Below are 13,852 nucleotides of genomic sequence, written 5' to 3'. Positions count from 1 at the left end.
AGGCTCCAGCACGCCCGCGACCCTAGTGAGGAGAAGCGGCTCAGAAAATGGATGGATTACATAACCTCAATGATGAAAGTAGAAGGTTTAACAGTCATAACGGTCTCACTCTCACGCAAGTGTAAAAGAAGCTAATCACAGCAACAACAACAACAAAATCCTTAACCTTAATCATGAGATGACTGTATATCACATATCACATATCATATATCCTCACATTCTTCTTCTTTTCACCCCTTGTTGAGGTGTCTCCTTCTTTTGGAATAGCCACTGGAAAAAAGGTACAGGAAGATGAAGAAAAGCTCTTCTGTAATGTCATGGATGCATACAGTATGATTGTATGACCAATGGGGGCATTGGTCTACAGATGTTTCACTATATTTGTGGTTATTGCTTGTTGGTCAATTAAATTTGATGGCACTCTGCACAACATGAGGCCACAGTGGAAAGCAGAAACACAGATGTCAGCTTTTGAAAAATTTAGAAATTGCACACCCGCATAAGGAGCATCTCAGACTCTTTGGTCTCCACTCCTCTCTGTGCATCCAGCTTCACATAAAAAACAAATATTTGTTAAAAGTTGGGAAGACTCAAACACCGCATTTCTCTATCTGACTTTGAAGAAGACGTCTCACATATTTACAGTTCAGCCTGGCAAAGAAAATATAAAACACTTTTATCACCGTGAGACAAGTTTAAACCAGGACTGAGTTAATGCTGGTCTGCCTGAGTTCTTTCTCAGCTTTATTCTTGAAGTTTAGCATATGTAATGTCCTTAATCCTTGACACTGGAGGGAAAGTGAAGCACATTCCTCAAGAACACTTGAATTCACCTGCACTATTTTAACAGATCTGGATGGCCATTACGCTCATAAGTCTGCATTTGCACAGATAATTAGACATCCACAATGCATCCCACTCTCTATATTTGTCATCCACTGTAATGAATGAGACAAAAGATGTCAAGCAAGTTACAGAACACACAACATCATGTATTTCTAGCGATTATAGATGTACTTTGAAATGATGTAGAACTGCACTGCATCATACTGAGAGGATTATGTTGGTTTGCTTATTTAGTGTCTAGTGTTGTCACTATACCAAAATTATGTACCTGCATGAAGTAATTCCATACCGATAGTGAAACGATACCACGGCAAATACCTAAAACATCAGTAAAAGCAGTTGAATAATATCTGACAAAACAACTTATTTGTATGTTTATTTATTCAAAATACTATACAGATAGGCACGGTGGATGACTGGTTAGAGCGTCAGCCTCACAGTTCTGAGGACCCGGGTTCAATCCCCGGCCCCGCCTGTGGTGGAGTTTGCATGTTCTCCCCGTGCCTGCGTGGGTTTTCTCCAGGCACTCCGGTTTCCTACCACATCCCAAAAACATGCATGAATTGGAGACTCTAAATTGCCCGTAGGTGTGAATGTGAGTGCAAATGGTTGTTTGTTTGTATGTGCCCTGCGATTGGGTGGCAACCAGTTCAGGGTGTACCCCGCCTCCTGCCCGATGACAACTGGGATGGACTCCAGCGCGCCTGCGACCTTAGTGAGGAGAAGCGGCTCAGAAAATGGATGGATGGATGGATGGATGGACTATACAGATACTAATTACGGTACTCTACACTAGATAAAATAAAATAAAAATAACATACAACATAACTGTACATATAAGAGGGGGCAAAATATCAGAAACAGGTCTCAGTCTAATGCAGTGCAGTTCTACATCAATACAAACTACAATCACAAAATAAACATACTGTTAAGTACTTTGTTTATGTTTTGGTAAAGCACTTGTTTAGGTTCTCATAGATTCTGCAAGTGTACTGTACGTAATATTGTGATGTATTATTTTATATGCTGCAGCCTTTTGACACCCTCAATAGGGAGTTCCTTTGTCTCAGAATCTGTCCTCCTTCTTCCAATCTCTTTATCTTCTGATCAGTTGCTCAGCCCCCATCCCTTTCTGCTCAAATCCACCTGGGCTTCTGAGGACCCCTCTGGGCTGCTCTCGTTTTCTTTGTTTCTCACTTTCACTACAAACCCACATCCCGCCCTTGTCCTCCATCCCTCCCTCTTCTCCACAGTCTTAATCATTCTATCTTCCCCGTCCATCTGTCTATCTGTCTGTCTGGCCTATTTTCTCCAGAGGATTGCTCCTGTGTCGTCTTCCCTAAACAAAAAAGCCAGTTTCCCCCTCAGGGAAGATAGTGTTGTCTAGCCTGCAGACTTGCAGTATCAACTCTTCCTCCTCATCATCTTAATTGTCTCGCCATTGCCCCCGAGGCAGGGACCCCTATTCCCCATCCCACCCACTCTCCATGAATGCCAACATACCTTATTCCCTTTGTCACATTTGTGGCCGCACTGCTAATGCTCATACTCATTGTCTTATTGTTCCATAAATAGTCTCACTTCCATCTCGTCTGCTCCTTTAACCCTCCAGGCTATTGACCTTATTTCTTCGATTGCTCCATCTTTTTGTCCGACACATTTTTGTACCCTGTGGTCATGGATGACATCCTCCACTTGATGTCCTTCACTAGCTTTCCATCCAAAAAGTCTAGACCGCTTTCATAAGGACACTAATGCTAACACAAGGCTGTTTGACTTGTCGATTTGTTGTTTTGACTTGAACTTGAATAAAATAATCCTGAACAGGGGTTGAACTTTAGAAATCAAAAACTAGGATGTTTTGAATAACATTTTAGCGCAGTTAATTGTCATGTGTGCAAAAAGACGTCTGTACTGTTGTTAATAGTAACAACTTAAAAATGAACACTAATAAACCATTCGTTTCAGAGGTTCCTTTTTTGTAATGGCATCATCATTATCATTTTCCTCTTTGTCTTATCCAAATATGGTAGGAGTTTAAAAGTAACTTAACTTCACTGTTAATTTCCAGGGTTCCGGTGTATTTGAATATTGCCTCTGTCCAAATGATCGTATATTGTTCAATGACAGTAAAGCTTTCTATTTTTTTCTTTTACCTGTATGAAACATGAAAATGTTTTTTGTGAAGAGATGTGCGAGGGTTAATAATTTAGGCATTTAGAAATACTAAAATATACTGTAATGCAGTCCTAATAATTGGCCAGGTGTTTACTATGGCGACACGGTGTCCTACTGGTTAGAGCATCAGCCTCACAGTTCTGAGGACCGGGGTTCAATCCCCGGCCCCGCCTCTGTGGAGTTTGCATGTTCTCCCCGTGCCAGCGTGGGTTTCCTCCCACATCCCAAAAACATGCATGAATTGGGGACTCTAAATTGCCCGTAGGTGTGAATGTGAGTGTGAATGGTTGTTTGTTTGTATGTGCCCTGTGATTGGCTGGCAACCAGTTCAGGGTGTACCCCGCCTCCTGCCCGATGATAGCTGGGATAGGCTCCAGCACGCCCGCGACCCTCGTGAGGAGAACCGGCTCAGAGGATGGATGGATGGATGAATATATATATATATATATATATATATATATGCACAAGTCTTGTTCATCCTTGGGTGCAATTTCCAGATACCTGAAGGTGCCACATTCATTTGTTCAAACAATTATACTTAAGTATAAACACCAGCGGAATGTCCAGCCATCATACATCTCAGGAAGGAAAAGGGTTCTGTGTCCCAGAGACAAATGTGCTCTGGTTGGAAATGTATATAGCAACCAAGGAACAAAAGCGATAGACCTTGCAAAGATGCTGGCGGAAGCTGTTAAGAGTGTGTCATTATCCAACGAGTACTGTACCAACATGGGCTGAAAGGCCATTCTGCCAGGAAGAAGCCATTACCCCAAACGAAACATCAAAAAGCTAGAATCCGGGGTGTGTAGAGACAACCATGGTAACCAGATTTCTCCATCTGAGTCTGTGGTGGGCAAGGAGCACTGTCATAACACTCAATGGAATATAGGATACAGCCGGCGTCTGTAAACTATAGGTCTTCGCATGATTTTAACTTTTTTTAATTTTTTTTATTTTCAACAAAAAAGTTTGGGGAATGCTGCCTTTATATGTAGAAAAATATTTAATATTGTGCATTATTGTTTATGTATTTATTTAATTCAAGGATAGCCCCTTGAGATGCATCATCTCATTCCAAGGAGGTCCTTTCAATACATACATATAATCACTAATATATAAAATAATAATTAAAGGTAAATCATAATCATAAAACAAGTAACAATCATACGCACGCACACGCACACGCACGCACAGCTCCCCTAAGATGAGCCTCCCACTAACTAGTATTTGTTGCGGTCTCGTGACCTCTTTATGCTCTCTGTTCCAAAAGCTCAGACAGAAATTGGGAGAAGGGATTTTGGGGACTCTGCACCCCCAGTCTGGAATCTGTTGCAGAATGACAAAAGATCAAGGAACTGGTGTCCTTAAATGTTTTTAAATCTATAATGAAAGAAATGGAAGAGTTTCTATAGAATTTCAATGTTTTAGCTCACCTGCTTGAACAATTTATTCATAGGTATGACTCATAGATGGTTAAATCCAAAATGTAGGCTTAAATTGTACTTTGTCTTTCGTTGTGTGTCTGTAACTTCTTTGTGTTTTTGCTGCTGCCTGTTTTGGCCACTTCTTTCTTGAAAAAAAGTGTTTTAATCTCAATGAGACCAACCTGGCTAAATAAAGTTTAAATAAAATGAATAAAATTAAAAAACAGGCAATGTTTCATTATATGGATGTACATTTAAATTAATACATAATATGCATAGTGTACACAACATCAAGGCATGATATTTTAATAATTCTGGAATTGTTTTATTCTTTGAAGCGTTATTCCAATGCCTTGATTTTGGTGAGGTTAGCACACAGTCACAGCCATGAATGCAATTGTACTAATAATTTCTGAAAGGGGCTTCATTAATTCATTAACTTCATTAAAGTTGCTAATAGCGAAATAATCACTAAAACGTAACGTATGGTAACATAAACGTACGGGGCCAGTGCAGGTTCTGACAGGGTCACCACAACTTGGCTCGGGCCACCACCTAAAAAGGCTTAATGTCGGAGCCTGACATGTTATAAAACCCTATTCTTTATGATTTGTAAAGTACTTTCCGTCCTCCACATAACCTCATAAAAGCTTCATGTCCCTCTAACACCTCCTCCTTGATCCACATTAGTGTCTGTTCGGCCCCGTCCCAATTAACCCCGATCCCCTCCTTGTCTCACCATCAGCCCTCACACCCTTTCTGCTTCACTTCCCATGTCTGGGTTGCTTGAGGGGGAAAATGTCTTCTGTCCGGATTGGCGCCATTTTCGGTCTTTGCCTCTGGTTTCATCTTCCTCCTCTTCTTTGGGACAGAACATGTAAAAGGTTTTCTTGATTTATTGCCTCCTCCCTCCGCCAAATGTGCCTAAATCATCCTTGCCTCCTCTCCTCGTCTTATGTTAAATTGTACCTCTGACCGGCTACATAATCAGCTTTTCCATCCCTCTCCTCTATCACTGTGTGGAGGAGATAACAGCGTCAACTCCATACCTCACCTTCTAGTTCTCCTCTTTATCTTCCCCCACCTCCCTCTCAAACCTCCAAGTAAAGCTTTGGTTTTTAGCTCATCTCCCCCCTCTCCTTCTTCCTCTGGTCTGGTCAACACCCTGTGCTTTAACCTCTGCCCTCTCACTCTAGTCCTCCTTCATTGTTTCTCTTCTTCACTTTCTTTGAAGCCCTACTTTTCTCCTCCTCTTCTGGCCAGCAGCCATCTTCCACCCCTCTGTGCTCCTCTGTTGCTTTTGCAAAACCTCTTCCTAGAATTCACACAAGCTAAGATGGATGGAGGCCTCAAACATAATCAATCTTCCTTGTTATAACAAAGCATCTTTTCATGCCCACTTCATATACTGTAGAAGGTGTTGTGTTGGTGAGGTAATGAAGTATTTTTTAAAAAAACTTGACAGACTCATCTAACAGGGTTGGTGTACTGTAGGATGAGTCATACATGTAAATCAGTTTTTCAACTCATGGCCTCTTTCTCCAATGTTGTCATCTTAAACCCTTTTCTCTCTTTTTGTGTGTATCCAACACATAGACTTTGAATGTATGGTCTCTTTAGTGATAAGAAAAAGAGGAAAATGTTCATAACAATGCAAAAGTAAGGTTCACTAATAGTGATGTAACGATTTAGTCATTGATTCATTCAAAGTCCTACGATCCCATTGAATCGATGTGTGCTGGGCAAGTTAGCCTTCTGGACATAAATATAGCGATTTAAATCATTTTACAAGGTAATCAATTGAATCTATCGATACTAGGAAATAACGCACTGGATTTAAGCACGGCCGGCTTTATGTGGAAGTGTACATGTGTTGTATTTCCAAGAAAAATGCTTGTAAGTCCTCTTACTTCGCTTGATTTTTCAGTTAGCACATGGCAGTTAGCAAGGCTAATTTCTTCTTAATCTCCTTTCTTCATCATTTCCTTTTCTAAACCCAACATCTAGTCACTCCTTTCCGTAGTGCCCCTAGTGGTTGGATGACACCACAATACGTGTGTACTGTTTTTTTAAGCACTTTGTCTGGTGGATAAGAGTCTATCGAGTATGCTTCAGGCTCACGTTTGTGCTACAAAGAGCAGGTTTGTTCATTTACTGTATTTAGCTCTCTATGTATTATTAACACTATTCCTAAAAGAACCTCACAGCGCTTTCTCGCCATTGGCATTTGACTGTATCCCGTCTGTTACGATCAGTATCTTGTCAAATCAAACACTGTCGGAGAGACAGAAGCAGAAAACATGTCAACGGTTAACGTGACTGGATACACCCGTTACCATGGCGATGACAACAACAATGGATCACGCAAATGTATTGTGTGTGTGTGGGGGGGGGGGGGACGACAAAATGAGGAAAACGTGTAGTGGAGCTCACCGGTGCTCGGGAGAGGGCGTTCATTCAAGGATTGCTTTAAGTATGTTCACATACTTTTAATACGATACGGCTCACAAGCAGGCAACAATACTTTATGCAGCCTAGTAAGCTAGTGCTAGCACTAGGTTATACCCAAACATGCAGGTGTGCTGTCGAAACATGCTCTAAAGCTTTGGTAAACATTGGTTTGTGCGCGTGAATAAATGGTGACAACACCGACCAAGTATGTTGACAACAGAAAACACGCGGGGCGAAGAGCCAGTCTCAATACTCAATCCTATTGGTCTACGTCAAGGTGCACTGTCGGAGAGTTGTCGTTGATATGTCACACTACAAGGAAGATATCCCAAAAAAATCAAATATGCTCGACCTTTCATTTTGGCGTCATAGGGCTATCGCAGGGCCAAATCGTTGGTCGTGGATTATGTCACACTACAAGACGTTTTGTCATTCCCAACAAAATATACCATGCCCAATCTGGGAAATCGCCTGCGACAGCTAATCGGGCCGATATCGGGGCTAAAATCATGTAGTCTGATCTAGGCATGAGGGACAATTGACTTTAAATCTTAAATTTGAGAGCCTATTCGCTTTTATTACCTTTTACCTACTATTATTACAAAAAAAAACTATTATTTGTGACGGAAATTTTGCTTTATCATTATATTTGTGTTTGCCAGACTTGGTGCAGCTCTTATTCAAACAGTGCTTACAATTTTTTTCTTTTACATCGCAGCTCTAAAGCCACACATTACTTTGCCGTGAAAACAGCAGACAACAGCTTTACTGTGTCTGGTAACCTTTACCAGAAGGTTTTTCACTTAAAAAAGGCAGCAAGACATAAAACAGTAAACACACCCGACTGTCTGTGTTTATGGTTCAGTGGAGGTTTGACTCACAATTTCACGTGTTGCATCAACACTCAGAAGCACATGAGTGGAAACGAGTGAGTGCATGCAGTATGAATCCAGGATGACGTACAGCAATCTTGTCCCATGAGCCAATGGGGTGATCACTTAAAATTTAAGCCAACTGTACCATACTATGCATTAAAGATATCATTGGAAAATGTTTTTTGTTGACTGTTTTAAAGAAGACAACAAATATGTTTTGAAAAAAAATTCAACAGTTCAATTGTAACGGTCCTACTATAGTTAGTAGGAAATTAGTAGAATTTCTCTTTCAGGATTTCAGTTCAGTTAGCATGTAAAGGTTAACGCCACAGCTGAGTTTTTGTTTTTCTTTTCTGAATTTAGAATTTTTATTAATTTGTTTTATTTATCCTTTACTTTTCAGAATTGTACCAATTATAATAAAAATATTATTTGAAAATAGTCCCGATATTTTTTTATCATAACTTTTTGTATCACTACTAAATTGTTGTTTGAACATGTTGCATTCTTAAACCTTTAAAACAACCTAGATGTTTTTTGAGTCAATATTTAGAACGTTCTTCCAGTAATGATTATGAGCAGCAGTGCTGTGTCTATTCAGAATAGTGTAAACAGTCCTGCATTAGATGAGTTTGACACATAAACCCAGACGTGCCTGTTAGGATTCATAACCAAAGTAAGACGACCTGAGAAACATGTTGGACTATAAACAGACAGTCCAGAAGTTCAGTAAAAGTCTTTAAATGTTGGCTTTAGGCATACTTTGAGGTTCAAAACCCCGCTAGTCCCCTCGGCCTCGAAAAGGAAATCGCCCTGGCCCCTGAAGCAAAGGGATATGGGAAGGCTTCTTATGAATGTTGTTTAGTGTTGCCTGACTACCTCACAACCTCACACAAGCACACATACGACCAGGTGTTAACCACTGCTCTACACAATGAGGGACCTGCACATGCCTCAAGGCTTCTTGGGATTTGTAGTGTTTCTGTGTGGCTAAGCGTGGCATAAACACAGCACTGACTGCATTCTTAACCTGATGGCTTAATCCCCTGTGTCAGGGCTTGCGGTTTTTGTAAGAGTGTCTGTCTGTTTGTGATGTTCACAAACAAATTTGAAAATGCACTTTTATCAGATGTGTAAAACAGAGCCACAGGCCTGCTGGGACGAAATGTTTATAATGCTAACAGATCCAAACCTTGAATTCCTGCGTGTGTATTTGTGTGTGTTTGAGTGCAAGTTTTGAGATTCCTTGTGATGCAAGTGTGCCCACATAAAGGTTTGACAGCATGCAAGAAAAAGACGTGCATGATTTATTCAATCTCTTAATGTACACACTGTGCTCATTCAGATGGATACTGTGAGAGACTGTGTGTGTGTGTGTGTGTGTGTACGTTTAGTTTTCAAGAAAGAGGTCTGTCGTTTACGTTGCATGTCCTCTGTTAACAAAAACAGCAGAGATAAGAAACCAGTCCTGTCTCCACACTCTCCATATTTCCATGTTTTGTCTTTGCATGTCTCAACAGTGTTTGTAGAATTTATCATTAAAAAACTTCCCACAATCTGTGTTTTATGTAGCCAGTGTGCAAGACTTGAAATCAATAGGAATAGCGTGACATGGTGTCAAATGGGGAAAGTGACAGATGTTCAACTGTTGTGGATGTTGTAAAGTATCACTTGTAGTGTGGTTATTTCTTTAATAAATTGAATCAAGCCTGATTCGATGCTAAAGGCATTGCTGGCAGACAACAGTTACTGTAAAAGGCACCCCCCATAAAGTAAAAAGACTTTATGGAAGTCCATTTATGGATGATGAAATCTCCAGGGATCTTTAATTCAGATACTCATTACACATTAGCACGTCGATAAGGGGAAACGTCCCCACAATAATTAAATTGCACGATGAACAAATTAACCAAAAATGTGCCTGTCTTTCAAACAATTACTGTTTTCTAATTGCTAGATGGTGTTCCACTGCATTTCTGGGTCTTCAGTGGAGTGAGCATGTGTCAAATTTGTTTTAGGTGTTAATGTCAAGCTGTCTCATTAAGTCCTTCTCACACGAGATTTACTTGATTGTCCCTCAAAGATAGAACTAGGACATTGCCATGGCCGAAAATGCGCAATCACATAGATGTTGCTGCTTTGCACATTAAAATAAGTAGATCTGTGGTCAGCACCAGTGTCTGGGAAAGCAACAATTGCTTTCAACACAATGGTTAACATGTGGTTAATAAGTGAAGCTTACACTTCACACTCCGGTCACAGCTAGCGGGGTTCCGCCTTTGTTACGGCTCGGATACTACGCAAATTCTGAGATGGACTTCAACCTCCCAAGCACACTGAACAGTGAGCTGGAGGAAAACAAATCTAGGAAAATGCAAGCTCAGATAGCCATTGTGACAATTAAAATATTTTCCTTCTTTACCTCCTTCCCTCAGACATGCTTTTTATTCATGCATCCCTACATTGCTGGAACCGACTTTTATGCCTTCATTCTCTCCTTCCTTCCTTTCTGTTCTGTTTTTATTCACACATATGTACATCCTTCCTCCACTTAAACCAGCTTTTCTGCCTTCTTTTCGTATTTTCTTCCTTCCACCTCAGACCTGCTTTTTTTTTCTTTGTTTCCAGAGCACCTTCCTTCCTTCCCCCTTCCATCCTTCACTCAGACCCGCTTTTTATTTTGCATCTTTTCTCCCTTTGCCTAAAACTACTTTTCCGCCTTGCTTCCTTCAGTACTGGTCCAATACTGCTTTAGTATTCACTTTCTTTGTTCTTGACTCAAATTCTTTCCCATTATTCATCCATCCATCCATTTTCCGGACCGCTTATCCTCACTAGGGTCGCGGGTGTGCTGGAGCCTATCCCAACTATCTTCTGGCGAGAGGTGGGGTATACCCTGAACTGGTCGCCAGCCAATCGCAGTGCACATATAAACAAACAACCATTCGCACTCACATTCACACCTACACCCAATAAGAGTTTTCAATGAAGTTATCATGCATGTTTTTGGAATGTGGGAGGAAACTGGAGCACCCGGAGAAAACCCATGCAGGCACGGGGAGAACATGCAAACTCCACACGGACAAGGCCGGATTTGAACCCCGGTCCTCAGAACTGCAAGGCAGCTGTGCTAACCAGTCGCCCACCGTCTCCCCATTATTCATTGTATCTGTAAAAAAAATATTCTGTTTAAAAAGTGTACTTTTGGCCCACCTCGTATATGCTTTTTAATGATGCAAGAACTTTCTAGGCAGTTTGTCAATGTTCTTTGACAACACATTTCACATATATTACAGTACTGAATGACCTCTTAACTTTTCTTATGAAATTCATTGCAGTATACTGTATGTTGAACTCTTAATTTTGTTTTACTTTTTTGATACTAAAAGGAATAGCCACCGAGATATTTTAGTTTTTGGCAATGCCCTATTAAACGAGCGATGTATGACGATTGCCACATTTGTTTTTTAACATTCCATAAGTTGCAAAACATTGCTATTTTGCTTATATCACAGACTGAGGAAACCATACTGAATATAACGTGAACTAGACAGCGTGAAGACATACCAACATAAAGACGCTCCAAATCACACACACAAACTCCAGTGGACACCTCTGATAATGAACATAACCACAGCAACTAACTGTTGAGCCCAGTTGCCATGGTTACCAAGGCTGAGGCACGTTGACGGACCCAAGGTGACCGACACGGCTGTTGATCACCGTGGTAACAGCAGAGCTATTCAGATGCACCGAGGCTGTGCTTGTGCACTCATTTTTTTCAAGCAAAAACTTGCTGCTCGTCATTCCTCACACTCATATACAAACACACGCACAACCCCAAAAAAATTATGAAGCGTTCAGTGAGGGCGACAAGGTTGTTAATGCGACTAACAGTCAAAGTCTGACGTATTTTAGTTTTGCTGCACATGTGAGGTTTTATTACTCTTTGTACTTACGCAATTGGTCAAAGTGTGTCTGCAGGCCATCTGGTCCCGGGACTGAGCACACCAAACGAGCCTTCTGGAAGGTGCTCCACTTGTTGACCAAACTCCTCTGGCCCCCGATGTCATTCTGCACACACAAACACAGACACAAAATAACATTGAAAGAAAAAGTATTAAAGGTCAAAGCTATTCAAACAGGCTATGTCACGTCCACAAGATTTCCAACAGCCTTGATTCATAGACAGGCAAGTAGAAATACAGTGGCACTGATCAAATTCAATGTCATACTGGAGTAATAATATTTGGAATTTACCATCATTTCTGGAAACATCTTTAGATAGAAAAAAAAAAAAAACTTCCTTTGAAGAGACTGCAGCTTATTTCCTGTGACTTTAGCTCAGTGAGCATCTAAAAAGTTTACTAAGAATGGCCAAGTCAACATCAATAATGCAAGAAGAAGAACTGCACATGAAGTAATTCTCCCTTGTCTATGTTTGTGTCCATCACGCAAATTTAATTTTGGGCAAACGATTTATTAATTATATATTTCATTTTAGGGCAGCACAGTGGACAATTGGTTAGCACATCTGCCTCAAAGTTCTGAGGACCCAGGTTCAAATCTGGCCTGTGTCGAGTTTGCATGTACTCCTCGTGCCTGCGTGGGTTTTCTCCGGGTACTCTGGTTTCCTCCCACATCCCAAAAACATGCATGGTAGGTTAATTGAAGACTCTAAATTGCCAGTAGGTGTGAATATGAGTGTGAATGGTTGTTTCTATGTGCCGTGTAAACAAACACAGCTGCCATCTATCTTTTTGGGCACAAACATCTCATCACCCTACCTTGCACACCCGGGCCACTCTGGAGTAGAGCACCTTTCCAGCGGCCCCCTCGGCCTCCTGAGCGCGCTCGGTGAAGAACACGTAGACTTTATCGTCTTCTGGATTATCTGTTTCAGACAGCGGCGCGACCCGCACAAAATGGGCATCTGGTGAGCGAAAAAAAAAAAAAAAACTTGAATCTGTTGCGCAACGTGCTGCTGATTGCACATATACAGTACATGTAAGAGTGCAGATGCAATAGAGAGAGTGTTAGAAGGGACGGTAGAAGTTTAGCTTATACACAGCAGAGAGTCAGCATGTACTGTATCTGTTATCAGCAGCAGAAGAACGCAGAACACTAAACAGCGTTCAGGAGATGGTTTATAGATATTCAATCTCGTAGAACTTCACTAATCTGCAACTGTGAAGAATGCTTGCTGTTTTCATCACTGTTTACTCTACATTGGCTGGATAAAAAAATATAATGGCCTGACTGGATCTTAAGCGTTCCTATGTAATTGTTGGGATAAGTTTGTGCAATGTCACAACGCCAATTAACTTTGAGAGTTGTATATATATATATATATATATATATATATAAATAGATAGATAAATATAGATAATATTACAGTATGATACAATATGTTATATATATAATTTCATAAATCGCCCTGCGATTGATTGGCCACCAGTTCAGGGTTGCCAGATGATAGCTGGGATAGGCTCCAGCACTCCCGCGACCCTTGTGAGGATAAGCGGCTCAGAAAATGGATGGATGGATACTTTGATCCTTATTTGCCATGCCTTGGAATTATCTTTTACTTGACCAAGCTTGTATGAAAACATTGTTCCGACAGGCCTGTATGGTCTGCACTAGATATGATGGCTGCATGAGTTCTATTCTTACCCTGATGTATCCATCATTGGATACTGGACTCTTCCATTGCTTCCCTGAGATTTTTCATTTGTTCCAGAGTCCATTATTTACGCTCCCTTTTGGTTTGTCGTTTTTCAGATTCAGCTGGTTAATTCACTTTACTTTTATTTACATAGCACCAAATTACAACAGAAGTTGTCTCGGGGCACTTTACACATAGTGCAAGTCTAGACAGGTGGTAAGGCATTACTGTGAAGCTCTTTTAACCAATCAGAAGCCCAAAGAAAGAAATTTCCTTGGGAGAAAAAAGCAAAAACAAAGACTAATCAAGGAGAAAGTGATTCATTCCTGTATATGAACTGAAATGAAGCAGAATAACTTCTGAATATCACAACTGAATAAAATATTGATATGAAGACAAAACCATAAGCACCA

The 13,852-nt window shown here is 40.7% G+C and overlaps 1 protein-coding gene across 2 annotated transcripts in view; it reads right to left on the bottom strand.

Moving 5' to 3' along the window:
• Positions 1-13,852, bottom strand: part of sema3h (sema domain, immunoglobulin domain (Ig), short basic domain, secreted, (semaphorin) 3H) — a 64,923-nt gene that overhangs the window by 18,247 nt on the left and 32,824 nt on the right. For both annotated transcript variants that reach the window (XM_061680141.1, XM_061680151.1), the window contains exons 7-8: positions 12,562-12,707; positions 11,734-11,848 (exon numbers count right to left, since the gene is read on the bottom strand). In XM_061680141.1, the coding sequence (XP_061536125.1) occupies positions 11,734-11,848; positions 12,562-12,707 (261 nt within the window). The remainder of the gene's footprint in view (positions 1-11,733; positions 11,849-12,561; positions 12,708-13,852) is intronic.

Source organism: Phycodurus eques, chromosome 1, assembly GCF_024500275.1.
Source record: "Phycodurus eques isolate BA_2022a chromosome 1, UOR_Pequ_1.1, whole genome shotgun sequence".
Classification (NCBI taxonomy): Eukaryota; Metazoa; Chordata; class Actinopteri; order Syngnathiformes; family Syngnathidae; genus Phycodurus; species Phycodurus eques.
Note: the sequence above shows the minus strand (reverse complement) of the source record. Positions and strands in the feature narration are given on the sequence as shown.